This window comes from Monopterus albus, unplaced genomic scaffold (assembly GCF_001952655.1).
Source record: "Monopterus albus unplaced genomic scaffold, M_albus_1.0 scaffold3.1, whole genome shotgun sequence".
NCBI lineage: Eukaryota > Metazoa > Chordata > Actinopteri > Synbranchiformes > Synbranchidae > Monopterus > Monopterus albus.
This window is the reverse complement of record NW_018127883.1, coordinates 10,578,313-10,601,139: the sequence shown is the minus strand read 5'-3', so window position 1 is coordinate 10,601,139 and position 22,827 is coordinate 10,578,313. Positions and strand designations below refer to the sequence as shown.

General features: G+C 40.4%; 1 protein-coding gene across 3 annotated transcripts in view; it reads left to right on the top strand.

Annotated features, from left to right (window-relative positions):
- The window catches only part of dpp6a (dipeptidyl-peptidase 6a), a 163,665-nt gene that overhangs the window by 5,192 nt on the left and 135,646 nt on the right, over positions 1-22,827 (top strand). The window contains exon 1 of one of the 3 annotated variants that reach the window (XM_020602875.1): positions 12,429-12,719. The exons of the other annotated variants lie outside the window; for them this stretch is intronic. Coding sequence (XP_020458531.1) covers positions 12,669-12,719 — 51 coding nt within the window. The 5' untranslated portion in view covers positions 12,429-12,668. Of the gene's footprint in view, positions 1-12,428; positions 12,720-22,827 lie in introns of those variants that run through there. 3 annotated transcript variants of the gene reach the window in all.

Sequence of the window (22,827 nt, the reverse complement as noted above, 5' to 3'; positions counted from 1 at the left end):
TACAGCAGAATACAAATAACCAAGACACCCAGTTATTTGGAGAGCAAAAGAGCCAAACTGATATTTCAAGGAGAATAAGCGCTAAGCTGAAAGGTGTTTGGATTTAGGGGAGACTTCTTAATTACCGCGGCTTTGTTGGCCAACAGCAGGGCAAACACCAGCCTGAATGTGCCGAGTATCGATCCCTGCTCTCATTACTCTGCGGGGCCATTGTAATGCACGGCCATCACTCTAACTCCCTCACTGAAGTCTATGGAAATGATCATTGATTTTATTTTACTTTATTTATTTATTTTTTGCACTCTTGGTTAAATGGCAGGAGAACACTTTTTTTAATCATCTTTGCGCTTTGAGTTTCTGTATTTGAAGCCCTCTCCTGCTCATTAGCACCATTAATCTTTTTCTCATCATGGTGACTCTGGAGGGAGGGGGCCGTGGTGTTGGTCCAGCTGAAGTTGTTCATGCTGTACAGTAGAGCCTTTGATGCACCTTTATTTTTGAAGTTGCTTTTCATGCTGATCTCCAGCAGATAAAAGCTGCTGTCTGGTAGCGATGTGATCCAGGCTGTCTCGACTCTGTGTCTGGAAAAAACAAATACACCTTGTGTCTTTTTGGGAACATGCTTGGAGGGTACATAATGAGATTACGTTGAGAGGCACATCTGCGAGCTCTGGCCCTGTGAAATTAATAATACAGCACACACACACAGGTCTCATTTTTAACACCAGTAAATGTGTTGATTGCTAATTCTGCTGTAGTTTTTAACAACATTTTGTTGGTAATAACCGATTTTGTAGTGCAATTAATCACCAGGTGCTGCCTGAGCTCACACTAAAATCCTAGAGGAAACAGGAACTTTATAACAGTAAGTTAACATGCAGTCACAATACGATGCTTATGTGTGCACTGTGTGAACGCTGTGTTGGTGTTTCTTGGCTGCAATGACTTGGTGGCAGCTCTGTTTTCCCAGGAATGATTGGCACCAAGGGGAGTGTAGCTGCATGGGTCAGTGACACCTCCCTGGCCCTCTGAGTGAGCAGTTGGCTCAGCAAAAGGCTTGGGTCATAGCAGCCCATCTGGTGGTGTATCACAAGCAGTCAACAAGGCCCAGTGAGACAAATGGTGCCACAACAATAAACAGCCACCACTGGCTGAGAGAGAGAGACACTAAAACCCAAAACATTGCAGTTGGTGCATACTGAAGCATCTGAAATGATGAAACCATTAAATTAAACATCTTGTAATGGTAAGACTAAGGGCTGTTTCAAACTCTATGGAAACTATGTAAATGTATGCATGTAAACACAAGGGTCACACAAGTATTTATGTACGTGCTCAGTGGCTGCCCTCCATCTTGCTAGATGCAATACACCACCCAACAGGGGGCCAGAGTCACTGGCCCAGGGGTCTATTCAGGTCATGTGGTTTATCCTGTTGAAATGAAAATTGCTACTGAAGAGGAGTGCATCATTTTGCTTCTGCTAAATCATTGCCAGTAAAAGAAAAAAGAGGTCTGCATTTGCTGTATAATAAAAATGCAGATGAACACGAACAACTCTGCACAGCCTGGTTTTTTGACATCAGAAACAGACATCGAAGTAGAGTAACCGTATATTTTCATTAGCACCCCTATTTGAAATGCATAAAATAACAGTCATGCTTCTGTCATGTTACAAAATTTTGGACGAGACATTTAGCTATGCAAGTAGGCACCAAGCCCTTGTGTAACTGGGAACGTTTGTAGCTTGCATAGAGTCTGAAAGAGCCCTTAAATAATTTTTTTATTATGAAGAGTTTAGTTTTAGGGCTGTCAAACTTTTATTTTTATTAAATGACTGGTTTTAGAAAATTGCACGGCCTGTAGCAGCAAAAACCTGTGCTTGATCTTGCAGGTGTAACATTGCAATAAAAAGTCTGATGAAAAAGAGTCACACTGTTTATTCATATATATCATAAACCCACACAGCAGCGCTGTAACTCGATCAGATATCTAGAGGCATGTATACAATACCTATGATCCTTAAAGGCTTTATAGTGCCTGTGTTCTCCATGCTGCACATATTTGTTGACTAGTTTTAGAAAATGTAGAAATATCAATGGAACCTTCTGAAACATCAGTATTGTAAAATCTGCACAGTCAGAATGATTGACTGTGACATGTAATTTGTCTTAAACCTTTTTGTTCTTCAAACAACAACACTGCATTGACTGGATTCTTCATTTGTATTAATACAAAGAAGACCTAGAGAATATAGAATATGATGCATAAAGGCTTGTTCAAAGTGACAGTTTTGCAGTGCAACAGACTTTTAAGCCAGTTTTTTTTTAACATGTCAACATGCCAATCCATAAGTTGTCAGTGAGAACATGCACTGAATTTATCATCCCAGCATACTGATGGGATGATAAAGCTGTTCAGCTGTTGAGCTTTGGTAGATTTATGTTTTAACTGTCAGGCTTGAAGTCAGAAATCTTATTAAACTAAAGCATCTGCATTGCATTAACATCAGATTTTATACCCAAAATATCAAACTACCTGAGTAGCACAGTGTGTAGGACACAGTGTATTGTGTTTATTGTTGTTTGACAGTATTTCAACTCTTTTCACACCTCATTTGTTTTTACACAATTAGTTACAAGTGAATGCTGTAAGGCCACAAGAAATTTTGTGAGCGCTACTGGTGACAAGCAGAGGGATTATTGCAGAGCTGATATAAAGCCAGATGCTACAAATAAACAAGCTGATCAATGTCAGAGCTTTTCTTTCCCTTATTTGTACTTGCAAGCCCTTCTTCACTCACAGCATTTGAGTGTTTTGGGCTCTTTCTTTTCTACTTTGTCCAGGCATAACCCTGTACCGTTTATGTTGTTAGTTTAATACAGAAGAAGTTCACAGCAGCTTCAAGCATGAGATGTGGCATTTATACTGCAATGACAATGCACAAAACACACAAAAAGTAGCACTTCTCTCCAGAAAACAGTTTACACCAAGAAGGCAGTGATTGTTTCCCACTACAGTTTAATTAGGAATGTAGCAGGATTCCTAAGAGAGAGGGCTGCCATCCCACAGCTTGACTGCCCCCACCATGCTGACCCCTTGACAGTTCCCAACATGTGGCCCGTTTACTTAGCCTTTCCAAAAGCTGTTGATCATATTCCACTGATTTCCTCAGTTACTGTACAGAGAGGACAAGGTCACAAATGAATCGGAATGCTCAAACATTACTTGGGTTTAAGTTGCATTCAGGTTATGTACTCCCAACATTGTCTGCATCTCTGCAATATCTTAAGCTAAACTTATCAAGCTCTCATTCAGTGTCAGTGGACCAGTTGCAGAATGTTTTCCCCAGTTAACAGCTTCCATTGGTGTGATGGATTTCACCTCACATCTGTGCTGTGCTGTAGATATAAACTTTACTGGAATAGAAGGATGTAAATAATGTGTGTGGGCGGGTTTTCCTATAATCATCAGCACTGGAACCTATACCCATCATGCAAGAGGGATCCATAACTGTGCCTGTGGCTTATTAAGCAAATGCACACTGAGCCTTCCCAGACCACAGTGAGTATAATGAAATGTGTGGGCTGACCTTGTGAATGATACCACAGTATATGTCCTTTTAGTCAATCAAGGACTTTTCCTCTAGAACCGAATGTCTTTTTTGCAAAACGGATTGTTTTTATGTTAAGATGTGACCACTGTGTCAAAAAAAAATCCATCTACATGTATTATCAGCTGTGGTATTTGAAGATGTGTGTTATTTAATGTTCAGTTGTATTGATCAGATGATATTTGGGCTATAAATCATATTAGCACACAAATACTGACTTTTACATTCCTCTCGTAGTTTTAGTTAAGGTAGAGGAAACCAAACACTTTGAGGTTTTGTTTTTTTTTGTTGTTTTTTTTTTTTTTAGAACCATACTTAAAACCACAAAAACTTTTCATTACAGATGTCATGGCACTAGCTCCTGCCCTCTAGTGTTTGCATTAGCCTTCTCATACTAGAATGTCCAAGCCAGCAGAATAAAATAGTTGCTCTAATTCTGTACATGAACTACGTTATGATATTGTGGCATTGGTATGTTGGCATGTTTGTACAATATAGCACAAGCTAACAAACCTGAACCTAACAGTCATTTCTGGTCATTTCAATATGCGCTGTATGCAGACAACATTTAGAGTACATATTAAAGAAATAACTACAATTTTTTAGACATTTATTCAGAAATTATTTAATTAAAATATTTGCTTTTTTTAGTTACCAGTTGCTTGCACATGCTCCATTTCTTTTCACTTTGAAGTCACATGTCCAGAGTGAAGTAGGAGATGGAACCATTTTTGGTGATGCCGTAATTCCCCTTCTTCTTCTTTATCATAGTCTTAAATTTTCCAGGGAATATTAGGGTTGTTTAAATCCTTAGCTCTCTTGAGCTGAGCCTTTCAGTAGGAGGCTCTTGAAAACCTTACATTAGCTCCTGGTTGCCCATGCGTGTCAGCACACTGAAATATACTGAGCAACAAAGAAACCTTCAGGTCAAACCCTTTAATTAGAATCACTTGACTTAATTTCAGGTGAAAGCATATTAGCTGTCTACATGCTTTGAATGTGATAAACCCCAGTACACTTCCTGCTCTGTGATTTAATATATATATATTCAAATTGCCTTTTTGATAGTGTAGAGATGTTCAGTATATTTAAAAGTGAATTCAAGCCCCCCACCTTCTATATGTGCTGCTCATAGTCAGTTTGAAGGCTGTCATTTAACCCTATTTGGCCTGATTGCCTGGCATTCTGTTGGCTTGGCTGTGACTTTTCATATTGTTTTTCATTCTCTGTCCTTGACTCTCTGCACTTCCAATATGCCACTATTATTGAAATGTATAAGTTAGCCCTGCCAAGGCCCATTTCCATATAGCTGGTAGAGGTGATCTTATTGACTTATTGCAAAAAAGCTGGTCACACAAGCCTCATCTGTCCCTGTATCCCTGGCAGTTAAAAAAAAGATGATTTGTCATGTTATTTCCCACTGCACTCTACATTTTCCTAAAACAAGGCGCTGTTCCCCTTGACAGTGAACAGTCGCCGCCTTAACATAAACAACAATTTTATTGTGCTCCAGTCTGTGAGCCTCCAAATCAATGCTTTGTAAATCATTCTCGGGAGCCATGCAAACACATCCATTCTGTGAAGCAAATACATCTATGAACACACTTGTACATTAATAGAGATGGATAAAGAGCACAGCACCATGAATCAATAATAAAGAATGCTTTTCTGGTAAAATAGCAACCTGATTGTAAACTTGAGGCATCATTAAAGTTTAACAAAAGCATAATGGTATTTTCTTCACCTTGATGCCTGTTTGTGTTGGTTTCATTTAATGGGTTTCGTGCCTCCAGAGACAGTAAGTCTAAACTGAGCAGCAAGCCAACAGCAGAAAGTGGGACAGATATGCAGGTGCAGTGTCAAAAAACAGCCAACTCAGCCCAATCCTTTTAGCTAACCTGGTTTGGTGTATGTAGACCTTCAGTATGCGTACAAGTGTGCAAGTCTAGCATAACATTTCTTAGAAAGCTGATGCAACACTAGATGTAGTAGCATGTCAAAAAATGTAGTCTCTATTAAACTATCTAGCTGGCAATGGTTCCGCTCAGCCCACTGTCTGAATGTGATGTGAGCTGCTCAACGGTGGCATGCTGCTTCGTTAGTTCATAAATCTATCATTCTGAATAGAACTCTAGGATTTGTATCATTAATAGACATGTTCAGGATTTGGGTAAATAATCATAGATTTTTTATTTTTATTATTATTATTATTTTTGCTTCAATTTAGATCCATATTGCTCATATGTTCTATAAATATGAAGCTGCTGCCACCATTTGGCTAGCATAGCTTAGCACAAAGACTGGAAATGGGGGGGAAACAGCTAGTGGAGACTGGATGCTTTCTTGCAGATTTTTTAGACAGAAATGTTTGCACAAAGTGTGTCCTGTTTAGTTATATGATGACTGACCATGTCGATGGCAGTGTCAACTTGTAGTCAGTTCATGTAGATTTGCTCCGTAATGAGCATTCATGTTTGTCCACTTTATCAAGTTACAGTTTGTTGTAATGTCTCTGTGGAAAGGACACACACATAAATCCTGTTATACAATGTTATTCACCAGACATTTTTCAATTTTTCTGGTGTGTACACACAGGCGGTGTGTGAAATGTGACACTAATTTGCATGCTGACAACGATTTCTAGTGAGATTACAGCCATCTGATTGATGGCCATGCTGTTGCCCCAGAAACCACCTTGGGTGATGTGATATGACTCTCCTGTTATCAGACACCAAAGCATATTCCTATAGTTAATCTTCTCAAATGGGCATTCACACGAGATACCCAGCAGCCACAGACCTCGACTGGTAATGAACAACAGCCTTTTCCAGTGGTACACATGAAGGCAGCTCATTTGAAAGAAGCAAAATTACAAAATCAAAAACAGGAAGGGCCCTTTGTTGGCATGTTTCATTATTCACTGATGATTTAAGTTCCATGTAAGATCTTAGTACTGTGGAGCCCCATCTTGTGACTCTCCTGTAATCTTATGTTAACCTGCAAAACTGACACTTGCCAAATGTTTTAATCCTGTACTGTGGTTTCCGAATTGTCATAGACTCCTCTAATTTTACTGTCGGGGCAGGAAGGCTGGAGATCTGCTGCAAAGCTTGAGAAGCTTAAGAAAACAATGCATAATGGCTAAAAACAGATGGAAATGGCTTTGACAATGATTAAATTTTATAACAACCCATTAAAAAGGTATTTAGATACACAAAAAGTTACATATGAATGAAGAAAACATGACCACTATGCTTTTCCTGGTCCTGTTGCAGATCCCTGCTGCAGTGTTCCAGAATTTTGTGTTTTCCTGAAGACTTGGGGGTGTTACAGCATCATCTTAAATGTCCGAAGCATCAGAATGAAATGCACATCAGTCACATAGGGGTGTAATGTTTGGGTGTCCCCATTGTTCTGACCATATAATGCAGCTATTTTCTATAGTGCTCTGTTTTCGTGTTTTATGTCTATCTTACTACATAGTATCTAAAGGGTTAGATCTACTGTATCAGAAAGAAAGACCACTGAGGTGCTGTGAAACCGTGAGCTGAGTCTCCCTGATGCATAAACACAAGCTACAGGCATGCGTAGCTAACAGCCAGACATCAGTCAACCTTAATGGTTGTTGGCATTACTGAGTAACCAGATCTAATCTTTTTACAGCCTGTTTACAATAGATTGGAACATGTATGTAAATGTTGATGAAGCTGAGATTCTAACAGGCCAGCACAGGAGATGTTTATTATCTGTGCAAAGCGACAGGTATGCTTGTCCCCACAATCACAGTGTGTACTGTGTACCTGCAAGGAGATGTTGTATGTGAACTACTGAGAAACCATGAAAATGAATCATGTGATGTACACAGTAATCGACCATTTACTAAATCACTCCACCTGAACAGCCATCGTCCAATAGCAGCTTAGGTACATGGCAGGCCCGTTAAGCCTCGGATGTTTCCACATAGTGACGCAGTTTATGTGGAGGAGTAGGAAAAATGATACCCTGATAACCAGCCTTCAAACTTACAATGCAAAGTGTACTAAAAATTCATGATTTGGTATCTCCTCACTGCGTGGAAATCAATTCTGGATGCTATCAGACTTTGATGTTGCAGTAACATTTACACTTTTCTTCTTCTGCTTCGGAGGATACTAACCTTTCTCCCAGGACGTGTAGCTTTAGTCTCAGTCTTTTTGCACAATATCATGCCCTGTATGAAACCACCAAGTCAATATTTAAGATGCCTTTTTTTTTAAATGAAGCCTCATAAAAGTCAGTACAGTATACCTTTGAAATTTCCATTTGATTTTGGGAGTCCTACTCTGCACTCGCTAAAAATGTAAAATGCCTCTAGATGATTCAAGAGAGTTTGTTGCTGAGTTTGTGTTAAATAATGAGGGATAGAATAGAACATTTGATTAAATCCTATATTACGTACTTATTAAAAAGATAACAGACATTAAAAGTGAAGCTGAACCTCTTGGTGATAATGTATGAATGCTGGTATTGTTTTGCTGCTCCTGTACTTTGTCTGCACTCATGTTCACATCCTTTTTGAGCTGCTCAGAAAGTTGTGAAGCTGAAGGCAGCTGGTGTACAGTGGGAACTCATCATCCGTCCCTGTGCGGAGCAGAGCAGGTTAAAGCGATGAATCTGATCCAAGTTCCTGACAAACGCCTGCTGTTCAAGACAACTGTTCTATTAATATTCAGATGCACTTATTGGCTCTGCCATGGGTGGAATGAAGCTGAAGTCCCCTTACATTGGAAAAAAATTACAGTAACTTTTCCATTTTCTGTTGCCAACTGCTACTGAGAAGGGACTGTTTGTAAGGTATTGGACATTTTATTGTGTCATAGTGTGCTTTAAAATCAGAGTGCATTCACAGAACTACAGAAATCTGAATATAAAAGATTTTCACCTTCAGCTCTTTCAAAGATCGCTCTCTACATGCAAACTGAAATAAAAAGGCTATAACTGCTTTTCTTTAGCCAAACTAAAAACATAAGAGCGAGCACACTATTTCAAAAGAAACACCTCATTAGCTAACGATCTTTCTCGCTCAATATGTGGCAGTGATGCCGCTAATAGACCTCCTGCATCTAGGCTGCAAGATTAATGTGTGCTGTTTGCCATTTTTCTGCTCCTGAATTCACTGCAAATGCTACAGTCTGCTGCCCTGAAAGTTTGAGGCTTGGAAAATCAGCACCAACCTCTTATCTAGATTGTGGAGCCCCCACCAGTGGAAGAGATGTAGGCTACACCCAGCACTGCTGACAGAAAATCACAGAAAGATGCTTGTAATGCTGATCAGTTGGGTAGTATAGGTACTAAAATAGCTGCTTCCTGCTGTTCAGTAATAGTTTTCAAATTCAGCTATCTCTGGTTTGCGTACATCTATTACCCTTAATCCGAGCCACATTTGAACCCTAAACCCCCTTAACCCACAGGTTAACACTTTATAGGACTAATCTGCTGTTGTATAAGATGCTACATACAGCATCTGTCTCTGTTTTTTGAAGTTATACAGAGCAGATGCAGACAGTGTCAGGAAAGGATACAGTGGCAGATTCGATTTAGTTTATTGATGCTGTATAAACAAGTCCTGTATCTCTCTCTCTGTTGTCATTAAAACGGCAAAATACAACATGGACAGCAGCATTGAGAATATCAAGTAGTTAAGTTGATAATGAAACCATCGATTTCACTAATTTGTCCTCTGAGGGTCTCGGTTGAGTTTATTGTGCTGGACGACTGCTGTCACCAGAATGAAGCTTATTATATGGACTCATTCCGCTGTGGACACAGGCCAATCAGTCCTGGATTTGGGCAAGTTATAATCACTTTTTAAAGGCTTCTCAAATCATCAAAGAGTCTCTGTTTGGAACACATCCAGTCCCAGAATTAGTACACTAAATTTGGGAGGTTATAATGCAACAGAAGGCAAGCACTAGATCCTGATTACCATAGCTTTTAACAGCCACTAAGGAGCATGTACGTACTGTAGGTTAACTAAATGGATGAATGGATGTGGAGAGACCCAAATATAGTGCCCTCCAGTGGATAGGTTGATTTGTGCTAACCTATACAGCTAGGTAATCACTGAATATATATGTGTATCTCTAGAAATTACAGCCCAATTTGATGATTCATTTCTTCATAATTTATATTCAATATCCATGCTCAGTGCAAATGTACAGTAGGAAGTGGCATTCCATATAGGAGGGGGCTTTAGGAGTTGCATTTGGAGAATATGTGACTTGCATGCAGGAGACCAGAATCTGTGCATCATCACAGACCTGCAGTGACCTCTGGCCTTTTTATTAACTGTAACCAAATGTTCAAATTGCCCAAACCTAACTATTCCTTGCAATGCATAGATAATGCAGAAAACAAGAATTAAAACAATAACAATATAATCTGTTGTAAAACATTGGCACTCCTGCAGGATGAAAGAAAAACAAATATAGATACGCAATATTTGTTTGTGTGTTTATTCATGCATGTTTGTAGTTTGTCTAAAGTGTGTATGAAATGATGCATGTGCATTCAGTTGTGCCAGCCATTTACTGTGGCAGCATCCGTCCACACTGCAGCAGATTTTCTCTCTCAGCAGAGCTCCAAGGCAGTTTGGCTGCAGTCTGCTCACTCAAATGTCTTTTTCGTGGCGCTGTACTGTGTAGTAGCACTTACCCATCCCTGGCCAGTCATTTTCTCTGTGAGTCTTACCATCAGGCAGCTGCTGTCTGCTTCTTGCTATTACAGATGTCCTTTGCTGCCACACCTGTATGTGATGAATTCCAACTTGGCCCCATGTGTCTAGTAGGGGAATAAACAACATGGTGAATTAAATATTGTGGCCAGCTTGTAGGGTCAAGGAAAGTGCGTCATCTTTGATACATAAACCCTGATTAAATGAGACGCCATTAGCAAAGCATACAGCTGTTTTTTATAGAAGTTATGCAAGAAGTTGAAAATAATTTGTTGTGATGTGAAAGTTATCCTTTAGGGTGATCCTAAAAACTATGATACCTAATTTAATTTCAGCTGCTAGAGGCTCTAGTGGGACTCAAAACTAACTGACACCATAAACTGCTCTTAAATGCTCTTTTATTCATTAGTGACAGCATAAACTAGAGATGCCTGGTTGTGACAAACAGAAGCAGCCTCTGGTCTGAAACCAGTGTTAGCTGACTAACAGTAAATGTGTCATTCCAGTAGAATGCTCTGGTTACTGCAAATGTGACACAAAACACTAGTTCAATGCTAATAGATCCAGGAGGAAGAACGCCACAATCCAATCTGAGTCTTTTGGCTGCTTTTAACCCTCTTCACGTCAAACAGCCAAACTGATGTTAACCCTGGTTTTTGCCCTTTCTTTGTCTCACTCTCTCTGTGCCCAGAATTCCTCCATGGTTGGTTGTATGAAATGACAAAAAACCCTTCTTCTAGCCTTGGCTAGGGTTAGGGTTAGGTATTCGGGGCTAATTTACAGACCATACTTTGACAACACAGGGTGGAGAAGCTAGAAGAACAACAGAAGGGCTGTAGGCAGCAGAGGGTCATGAAGGGGGGGTGTAGCTGAGAGACACCATGTCCTGTTCTACTGTCACTTAATGCACATTTAAGCTTCCCTTTCACAGAAGAACTTCATGGAGTAACTATGAAGAAAATAAGTTATACACAGCAGAGTGAGCTAGCAAGAGAGAGAAGTAATACAAAACAGAGCAGCCAGCTACCTGTCTTTGCAGCTGCTGTGCTCTTCCTCTGCCAGCAGTCCAAATGGACTGGAGGGAGCCTGACAGCCCCAGTAGAATGTTTTGACAGTCAATAATTAATACCAGGCACATTTAAAATGAGATTTATGTGAGACATGCTGTTTGCACTTCCCAGTTGGAGGAGCCTGCTCTGCGAACTGCTGCTGTGAGTTTAGGATACTCAACAGTCTGGCTGCTTCATCCATGCACTCTTTATTCAGTACAGTAAACACCGAGAGTGTAAATTCAGGAGATACACTTTCACAGTGATATTTGAGAGAAGGGGGACTAAGGCAGCCTTCATCTTTAAAGCTGGGGCTACAGGGAACTGGCCTCTAAATGGGTGTATTATAGGTAACATACTGAAAGTAGAGGGGTTAGAGGAACAACAAAATGTGGTGTATAGAGTATCAAAAACAAGCTATTATTATCATTCTAAATGCTACGGTATCCCACAGTCTAAAGCCATATCTTCTATGTGTTGTTTTATTTGACCTGTAGTAGTTGTGACCCTTTTTGGGAGGTATCCACCCTCGGTTTGGTCCCAGTGTAGACAGGAAAGACCCAGCAAATCAGAAAGTTAGCTGATGTTTGTATAATGAATGGGGTACAGTGGATGTGGTGACATAAAACTGTTGCAGTTATTTCGTAGCCTATAGCTGACTACTTTTGATGATCTTTTAAAGTTGTATATTTCCAACACTTACTGGAAAAAAAATCACTTTGTTTATAAAGAAATTAGAAAGCGACCAAATTTATGGGAAAGACTAATGTCCATGATGGCAGTTTTCTATGGCTGTGACCGTCACGCCTGTAAATATAGCTGATCTGGCGTCAGTTTTGCTGCAGCCTAAAGCTGTCGTCAGTTTATGGCTGTCATCACATTTTTAATTGATTCTCTGCGGCAGCTTAGAGACACGCGGCGATTGTTAAAAGGGATTCTCTGTTTGTTTGAGATTAACAGAATAAAAACCATAATCTGCGCATCTTCCGACCAGGGAAAAGCGCGATACACTACATCAAACTTGTGTTCTCCGCTTTGGTTATTTTTCCGCGGTATGACATATTCATGTATGCCAGAAAGAAGGGGAGCTCTGCCAATAGCCCATACATTTTCAACAATACTAGAGGAGGGCTCCGATTGTCTTCCAATTTTTAATCAATCCGTTGGACTGTAAGCCCACCCACTTATGAACTGGCTCTGGCTCGGAACTGTCGGGGACCCAAAGCTGACAGGAGCTGTCCAAAACTCTACAAATCCCACCTTTTGGAAGCAGATCAGAGCAGAGAAGGGAGGAAAATGAAAGAAAGCAGTCTGATTGAGACTGCAAAAATGCAGGGCAACGTAATGGTAAGGCGGCTTTTGATTCATACATAATGAATGGCGCCGATTAAGTGATTTCGTTTCTTATCGAGCATCCCTTTCGATTATCCGCATGCGCTTTGACGCACCTCCGAAGCTGTGGAAATAAGGATTTTCCATGTTTTCTTTTGGATTTTGCATGTGTTATATAACTCAGTGGGGTGACAGTTCACGTCCGTTTTGATTCCACGTGTTCTTCCGTGTTTGCAAGTGTAAAACTGATCAGAAGGAGTCAGCGAAGATGAATTATAGTTAGGAGAGTTGGAAAGTTTTGTCCTGTTTATATGGGGCCGATCAAAATAATCGCTGAGTTTGGCTTTGTTTCCTTTGCCTCATGACGCTTCTGAAGGCAGCGGTAACCTTTTGCTCAAGAAGGGTCCCATTAATATTTTACTACATCTAAACCTGCGAGGTGCAAAATATTACCCAAGCTGTATGTCTGCTGGCACCTGCAAGGATATGGCTTTATGTATGAGGAGAGTGAATACCAAATGTCCCTTGGGACTCTTTCAGATATTAAAGGTCGCTATCACGATTCTTTAAGGTTTTTGATACTCTAAATTTTTCATTTCAAGAATATTACAGTTCATTATGCATTAACACATTATTTAATGCCGCGAGACCCTTTGGTGATGTTGTGATCAAAATAACTTTTTTCCTAGATACTTTAGTGTTTCTTCGCCTCATGTTTGCTTTATTTATAGCTGAATAAGCCTGCTCACTCCACACTCACACAGGCCATTTTGGAAGATGTGGGACACAGCTGTGTGGAGTCTGGGCTCCTCTAAATGGCTCCTTCACTGAAGGTCTTTTCCTCCCTGTGGCTTTACTTGTGTGGAGATGTTCAGTGTGTTTATCTCTTTTATCCATGTGTAATGAAAAGTAAACATGTGCCATTAGGATTCTGGTCTTTTTACAAGTAAGTCAGTTATTTGCATTGAGTGAGAGAGAGTGAATATGGCAGTTGCATTGAAGTCCTGCTTACAATTGATCAAATTTTGTATTGAGAGAATCAGGGCCCTGGGAAAATCAGTGCAACCATATTATATGAATCAGACAGGAAGGAAATAAATATTAGGCTATAGCCAGAAGACAGTTTACCTTAGGTAAACTAAAGACTGAGCACAGGAGGAAACAGTTGGCTGTCAGAAGAAACAACATCAACCTACCAAGCTCACTGATGGACACAGTATATCTTGTTAATCTGTACAAAAACCAAAGTATAAAACTGTTTTCTTTTTAATGGTGTTATGGCTTAACTGCAGTATTTCTTGGCCAGCATATACAGGAATCCCCTAAAAACAATAACTTTTTGTTATGCTTTTTATGGACAGATGAAACATCTAACTAAATATGAAGCCAATTTTCAAGAAAGCACACAAATGTTTCCAGAATTTTTTTTTTTTTAAATCTGTAAACCCCAAATCCTTCATGATAACTATTAACATACCATGTGCTCTTCTGAAGATTGAACCACAGTTTAGTTTTTCCACCTTATTCCTCCTAGAGTTAGATAGCCTGCAGTCCTCTAGGAATGTAATGAGCATGCAGTGAAAATGCACCTGAGAAAAAAAGATGTCCACACTCAGCATTTGTTAGTGTGTTTTGGCCTCTTCGGTGAGTTCTATTTCTTCAGTATACTGAATAAATTCTGCACAAAGTACACTGGGTCAGTCCAGAACTCAGCTAGGCCTTGTTGTGGCTCTCTAAGGTCTCCTGATAGAAAAAGCACATTCTTATCATTGTGTATTTGGATTGTCTGTAAAATGACTGGACCTCTAGGGTGCGATTTATCACATGGCAACGTTAAAGTACACGACAGCAAAGCCGACACATTTCTTGGGCCTCACTATGACAGGTTTATTGCACCATATGATTGCTTCCTGCACAATAAGCCTAGACTGATGGGATGGAGACTAACTGTAGTGTGTCAGTAGGAGGGCCCCTCAGTAACGGGGAGAAATCTGCACAGCGTTATGTCTGACTGCCAAACATGATGGATAGACTTTGTTGTTGCCTGCTGGGAATTCAGTCTGCAAGTGAAATGGGTAGTACTTGAAAATGGGTGCCATAACAGCTCCAAGGTGTTTTGCCTGCAAAGGAAATTGCAGGTAATCATGTATGCATTCAGATGCCTAAGGGGTAATGCTAGCAAAGATGTTACCATGGGATACATAGACCATTATCTCATCCATTCAGTTGCAGTATAGTGTGTGGAGGTCTGTATGCTTGACGTTTGATGCCCGCAAATGTATGAGCTTCTGGCAGACGTGGGAAGCCATTCTAAAACAGCTCAGGTGCTTGTTCTCCAGCTCTTTCGCTCTGTTTGTGTCTAATTTTTCTCTGAGAAGACAAACATCCCCCTTCAAGGGCACAGGTGCTGAACAACAAAAAAAAAAAAAATTGTCTCTAGACTGAAAAGAAAGAGAAATATAATGGAGTGAGAGATTTATCTTTGCAAAAGAGGAGAGGCATTCAAAAGGCTAAGCAAAAAGTTCCCTTCTTATGATTCTTACATTTAAGACCATCCTGCTTTCTCAGTCTGAGTAAATGTATGTGTTTCAGCAGTGAGAGTTTGTTTTCTCATTAAGTTTAACGCCTGTATCGCTGTATGATGCAAAGATTTCATGTAAGCTTCCTGGACTTTAGAAGCATGTAATTTACAACTCGTTAAGGTAATGATTACGTCAATTAAGTCAAATTTTATTTGTAAAGCCTAATATCACATATTGACCATATGTGCTTTACAGTCTGTACAGGAAGCAACGTCTTTTCTCCTTAAAACCTCAAATCAGATCAAGAAAAACTCCTTTTTAAAAGCCCTCTAACAAGAAGACTAATGGAAGAAATCTCAGCCAGAGCGACGGGGGAGGAATTGCTCTTCCAGAATGGACAGACATGCAATAGATGTTATCTGTACAGTAATAGAGCACCAGGGTATAATTACAGTATGGACAATCAAGATAACAAATTTCTTATAGGAAGAACTTGATCAGGAGGATGACCAACTTCAACGAGCTGGTAAAGCAGGATGGACAAAACCCAAGCACACCCTTCACAAATATAGGAGAAAGGAACAAACACATAAGAGGGACAGGAAACAATACACAGTAAACACAGGAAGGGAGAGACAAAGAAGATGCCAGGACTCCTGAAGGATGAGGATCCAGTTCTGAATGAGGCACCAGCAGCCAGAGGAGAGAGAGGATCCAGGACAGCCGATGGTCCAGCGCACAGAGATGAGAAGGGAGAGAGACACACACCACTTAAATGCTAACATGCTTAAGGGAACAAACAGAGGCTTAGACAGATAGAGATTGACTCATCAGCGAGAGAATGGTAACAAGTACAGAGGTAGAAGAAACACCCATAAAACAAAGCACTAACGAGGCTATGTCTACACAAGTCACAGCCACATTCAAAAACATGCAGCCTCGAGGTGTCCCTCCTGATTTCCTGTATTAACTGTTGAAAAGCAGCTGCATGCTGGATGTTCAGTAACACACAAACAGGCACTTGCTTCTTGTGAGTGTGAGTCTTTTGACTAGCAACACAATGATAACCTTGTCAGTGTTAAGACCCACCTTGCTTGTTAGACAAACCCACATTAAAAAGGCCACAACCCACTGCGGTCTGTCTGAACAGTTGACATTTTAGAGATAAGATTACTCCACCAGACAACAGCAATGAGCTCCGTGTACAAACTTTCATCTCTGTTGAAGATCAGCCTCATTTGCTGCTGGTTATGTTTTCCCAGAGCACAGACTGGAAGCGGATACGGTCCTGTTTACATACTGACAAATGCTTCTTATTTGTACATCAGGCAGCTGCTTAGTGTATCACAACAGTTTTATGCCCTAAGGCTGATGAATGCACTGTGATGGAGGGCCACCTACATGATTTACTGCTCCGCTACACAGTTAATGCTTTTTCTGCACAAACTTTTAGGTGTGATGTCAGTAACTTTGCTCATTTTCATGCCTGGCCGTGTCAAACCACAGGATTGCTGTGCAATGCACCCTGCACCGTGATTTTTCCACACATCGGGTATCTACGTGCCTGTTACCTGTTGTCTTGTAGTGAGTGAGTCAGCATTACCATCATAGCCTGTTTTACAATGTTGTTGCTGCTTTCTGAGGCCTCGGAGGTATCAAACACGGTCTGAGATAAGATTTTAGACATTAGGGCTGCGGCTAATAATTTAATTATCAATTTTTTTTTTTTTTTACTGCTGTGTAGTCTGTAAATTGTCAAAAAAATTATGAAAATGTAATCACCAGTCAAAGGTGTCACCTGAAATGGCATGTTATGTTTGGCCAACAGTCAAAACTCTAATACTTAATAGTACAATTTAAAAAAAAACACAAAAATCTTTTGTTTAAAAAGTGAAACCTGGTGCATTTTTACTTAAAACAATAACTTAAAAGATAATGATACTGCATAACATAAGGAGAATCTAAAGCTGATGACAAAATGCAGTTGCCTATGTTGCAAAGTGAGCGCTTTAATTTTGAAATGGTCAGTGTCCCTGTGAGCTGGCGCTTCATTGTCTCTGCACACTTGTGGGATATTTATGTACTTGATTGGGGTTAGCTGTTTGCAAATTGAGAAATGCAGGAATTTGGGACTGAGAGAATTGATTTATAGTGACCTTTAAAGAGGCCACAGTTTTTCAACGCACAACAGCAGCATTTCACTGGGCTCACTGAAATCCTCATACTGTGTGTTTCCCCTTTGGCTACATTTGTTTGTCAAGCAATCAAGTGAGGTGGGCAGATGGCCTGAGTCATAATAAGCTTGTGCAGCATAGAAGCTGAAAACTTATGACAGTTGTAATTAGCTGGGTTTTATTTCTATTGTGTGAAGCCATCATCTCCTAGAACAGACTTGTTTTGTTTTCAAGTATTTACCTTCTCAAAATAATATCCAATCCAGTCTCACATGAAAATGTAGAATAGCTACATTAGGCCACAGCGTAAAACATAATAGTGTTGCAATAACAGGTTGTAAATTGTGACATGGCAGCGTTTTTGTAGAGCAGCCAGTCTCCGGCTTTGTGTTCTTCCTCTTGGTATTTTATGGTGGTTGGCAAACAATAAAATGGTGCATTACAGCCACCAACTGGACTGGAGTGCGGTTCAGGAAGCTAACATTTAGTGTCTGAAGCCAAAGGTTTTTAAACTGTAGAGTGTTCAAAACACTTACAAGGTGGTGGTTGGGTCCTGCAAACACCCGACTCTCACGCAGACAACCAGGGATCGAGCCCTGTGTCTGATGTTTGAGAGTGTTTAAACTGAACCCAGGGGTGTTCCCTAACCCTGCCTGTACTTAATAACTTATAAGGAATGTCAACCATTGTTTTCCATTGTTGCTGCTATGTCACAATTTTGGATGTGTTAGACTAGTACATTTTACGTTGTGGACCATTATAGCTATTATGCATTTTGCTGTGAGACTGGGTTGCAGTATCATTGGGTGCTGATGGAGCCATTGGATAATATCAGTGTTTTAAGGATCGCTTGGTGTGATGTTGAAATTTCTAACTGTGAAGTTGTTGTTTATTTAAAGGCAGTAAAACATTTTCAATTATTTTATTAGTTTTGGTCGTTTTTTTTTTTTTTTTTTTTTTACACTCTATCAGAGACGACAATGAATGAAAGGGACAGACACTGAAGATCTGTTCAAAGTAACTGACATCAAACCCATGCTGGTAAAAGCCTAGTACTGTACTTTCTTTTATTATTGTTCCATTCATATTATTCTTTACAACCTAGAGATAATTGAATTTCCTAAAACTGCTTCAGTCCCATCACACTGTGCACTCTGTCTTGTTTTTACACACATAAAATTCTTGATATATTCAGAAGCATTTTCTCCCCCCTTATGCATACAGTACCTGCTGTCTCTGTCTGTTGCACCATCTTCCTGGCCCTGAGCAATCAATCCGCACTTAGCCAGGCTGTATTATGCTGAGTGCTCCAGTGAAAAATGAGCACAGTAGCTGAATATTTTATATAGTCTGTCTCATACATCCCTACATTGTTTGCATCTTGAGACTGAGGACTCGTGTTAGTTGAGGTCTCGACTGCTGTGGTGTTCATCTTGTATGAGAAGATGCAGTAATTGGGTTTAAGTAGCCATGCTGATTTGTTTCATCTCTGTTTTGTGTGAAGTTAGTCATCACAGTTAAGCTAAGATAGTCCCAGTGCCCCCCTCTCATTGTTGTAGGCTGTCTATTAACTTTATGGCTGTTGGTCAGATCTCACTCAAGTGCCTTATAGGGAGCTGTGTCTTTGTGTACAATAGATCGCTCATATTTTGGTGATATTTGGCTCTCTGCACTACTACAGTGCATCTCCAAGATGGTGATATTATGGTCTTTTCTTTCATGGAAGGTGAGGTGGTGCTTTTGGACTGGAGAGGACATCCTGAGTTCTACCTCTGCTTCTGTTAAACCGTTGTTCCTAATGGCTGCCTCTGTGGCTCTGATGAGGTCCACCACTAGTAGCTGTTGGCTAAGACATCCTTTTTTGAATGGATATTCTGTCTGTTTGGCGGGTTTTTCACCCACTTGTCTGCACTGCCCAGGTGTGATATGTGCAGGACTTTCCCCCAGGTGAGTGGGACTCACTTGCAGTGTATATTTTTCAGCTAACCAAGTAATTTTTGTTCCTAGACCTGACCAAGTAGTCTGTATGCCTAACTGTATAATCGTAATGGCATGTTTGACAGTTTCCACGACAACCAGGTTTCGGACCACTTGCCATCATAACCATGTGTTTATGGCTGTTTCCATGACAACAAAAGTTTGCCAGTGCAACATATTGTATGTTGTTGTTAGAAGAAGATGCTCCTATGGGTCATATTAGAGGGAAGGGACAAACAACCATGTGGGTCATAGTTTACTACATAATCTTGACAAAAAGAAAAGATGAAAAAACATTTAGTGTATCTGAAGCAAATTTCACACTTTTTGCAAATTAGTTCTCAAAGTGCTGAATGTGTGTGTAGTTAGTAATATCAGTAAACATATGTCATAAATGCAGCCTTTGTTCCTCTTATTGGAAATATTACAGCCTATAATAAGAAGCGTTTGTCTTTCGGTTCGTCTCATGTTACAGGCCCTTGCAGACCAACTGTTTTTTGTGCTCAATATTAATGATGATTTCCCTCAGTAACAGTCGTTAGGACTCTGACATGATAAGCTGGGTCCCACCACTTACTCATGACACTGAGTGTAATTGCATTTCACAGAGAGACTGTGTGCACAGAATGAGCAAGCGGATGACTTGATGACTCAATTTGTCTGAAATCACTACATCTCACAAGATCGCTACAGTGTTTACCATGATGTGTGTGTTGTTGTGTGTATGGCTGTTGGATATATTTATAGGGTAGATATATGGAGATACTGTGTGGTTGGTAAAATAGGATGTTGAATGGCTCTGTCTTTCAATAGTCCAAAATAAGGTAAACATGAGCAGGAAAACACGAGAGATAGACCGAGAGCCGGGGGGCAGATAGAGAGGTAATAAAGGTTCAGTACCAAGTTTTTGATTTTTAAATTGAACCACACAGTCAGACATGATGAGGGTGTTTGGAAACCTATTAAAATCTAAGCCGAGGAAAACAATTTGGCCAAAGTTCTAAGATTTGCCGCAGTCTGCCAGACTGGGTGAATAATTGTGTCTCACACTTGGACGCATGCTCTGGATTTACAACAACAAAAGGTAGCAGAATCAACAAGCTTCAACAATCTATATAAAGCACAGACAAAACAGATTGGCAGTAATGGGGAGTAAGTGAAGTTTACTCATTACTGTACTCAAATACAGTATCGAGGTATTTGCAGGTACAGGGGGTTAGTGTGATGGCCAAACTGAGCCTGATGGGCCCTATTGGTACCCGAGGGTTTGGGTTCAGACACGTAGCTGAAATGTGAGGCTAGACAGCTGGAGCGCTCAAATGTCTGCTTTGTTTAATGTTAAGGGGAAAAACACTGTACAAACTCAGCTGTGTTGGGCTCGGGTCGGGTTTGGACACCATGCTTTCTGGCACGGGTCAGGTTTGGGCAGAAATATGTAGCGCAATCCATGATCTAGTGTGAGGTGGTTGTCCTGAAGGGAGAGAAAAAGGTAATAATAAAGGAAATTATCTATAGATAAGAGAATACACGAACCACAAACATATGATAAATAAAATGCCACTGTACTTTTATCATTTAATGAAAATAACACATTAGTTATAAACATCTGACACACTAAATGTCCAGTCACCAGTTTAAGAGGCTGTGCTCTGAAGTGGAGACGTTATGTGCTTTTCTGCTGCAGGGCTGTTGTATACGCTTTATGATCCAGCTATAGGACCATTTTCCTTTCTACCTTTTGCCACCAGGCAGTCTATGATTAATCTGTGCCATTTGAGTCCTGGCAGAGGAAGTTGGGGAAACAGCCCACTAGAATTCTGGGTAATGATGTACAACTCAGTCTAACAGGGTTCTTTGCTTTCTCCAGCCTCTGTGCAGCAGCCAGGGCTTTGTGCACAGCAGTACACAGCAAATTCAATTTGTTTTTTTTCTCCCAGTACTCTGAGACTTGTCCATCTTGTAAATAAGCAGTTGACATCAGACAGATGTCTGTCCCTCCTGTTCAGCACTGTTGTTGTACTCCCTGTCGTGTGGCAAAGGTGCCATAGGCAGTTCCCCTGTTAGAGTGGATGTCTAATGAGATCATTAAAGCTAGCCAGACAGAAAATGAAAAAGCACCTGTTGTGGAGGGAGGTGTTGTGTATTCCCTAAACATTAGAAGAATATTACCTTACAATGCATTGGGAAAATGCTCTGCACTGCTAAATTAACTTTAGTGCATCGCAAACCATGTAGCTGATATATACTATTAATTATGATAGGGATGTTCGGGATTCATTTTGAATTAAATAGAGTTCTCTTGAATGCCTCGCAGGCTGCCATTTTCTCTGTGCATTAGATGAGATGTACCACTAAGGGCACAGTCGTGCATGGGATGCATATTTGTAGCAGTTAGTTTTTCATAACGTGGAGAATATTTGACTTTTAAACAATGAAAATACACAATTAAGGTTCAGCCACCACCCAAATTATCTAGTTCATTAGGCAACAGTTAAATACCTCCAAATTTAACATTTGTTGGGTATAAGCACATGAACATTTTGCGTCTGATATCCAGCAGTCAGTCATGAATGCAATAGGCTGAAGCAAGGGAGAGTCAAAATTAGGTTGTAGACAGACTCTCACCTGCCATGAGATTTTGAACTTTTGCTGGGTTGTGGGTTTCAAAACTCTGACACAAGAAGCTACTGTACAGTGAGTCTCTTTAAGTTTGCACAGACTTCTTGATGTGCTGTATTTCAGAACGTTGTACAGTAAATAACTATTTAACTGAATAAAGTGAGTTTGTCAGCTGATTTAATACCAGATATTTTTACTGATTAAATTTGATCATAGCAGTACTTCTTAGCTGCATTGCTCTTTGGTATATGAGCAAGTGATGGCAGGAGTTACCGAACCTCCTCTACCCAAACACACACACACTGTGCTGTAGTGTGACATACAGGCAGCCCAGTGAAGCCGATCTAATAGATTACAGTAGCATCCCAGGCCCATTTGAAAGTCCCCACTGATTGGTCAGATGCTCCCTGGCAGGTTTCCACACCAGCAGTATAGCATGTACACAGACCTTTAAGTGTCTAGCACACAGTGGCTGCATTAGCGCTGGGTGGGAATAAAAACGTCTTATTTTCAAGAATCTCACACCAACCATCTTTGAGGTAAAAAGTAAAAGCTTTTCCTACAAACAATCAGCCTTTGTGCTTTTACTTTTGCATGTGTTTTCATATTTAATTTCTTAAATTGGAGTTTCAGTTCACTGTAAGTTCATTCATTTTCCTCCGCTTATCCGGGACCGGGTCGCGGGGGCAGCAGTCTAAGCAAAGATGCCCAGACTTCCCTCTCTCCAGACACTTCCTCCAGCTCCTCCGGGGGAATGCCGAGGTGTTCCCGGCCCAGCCGAGAGACATAGTCCCTCCAGCGTGTCCTGGGTCTTCCCTGGGGCCTCCTCCC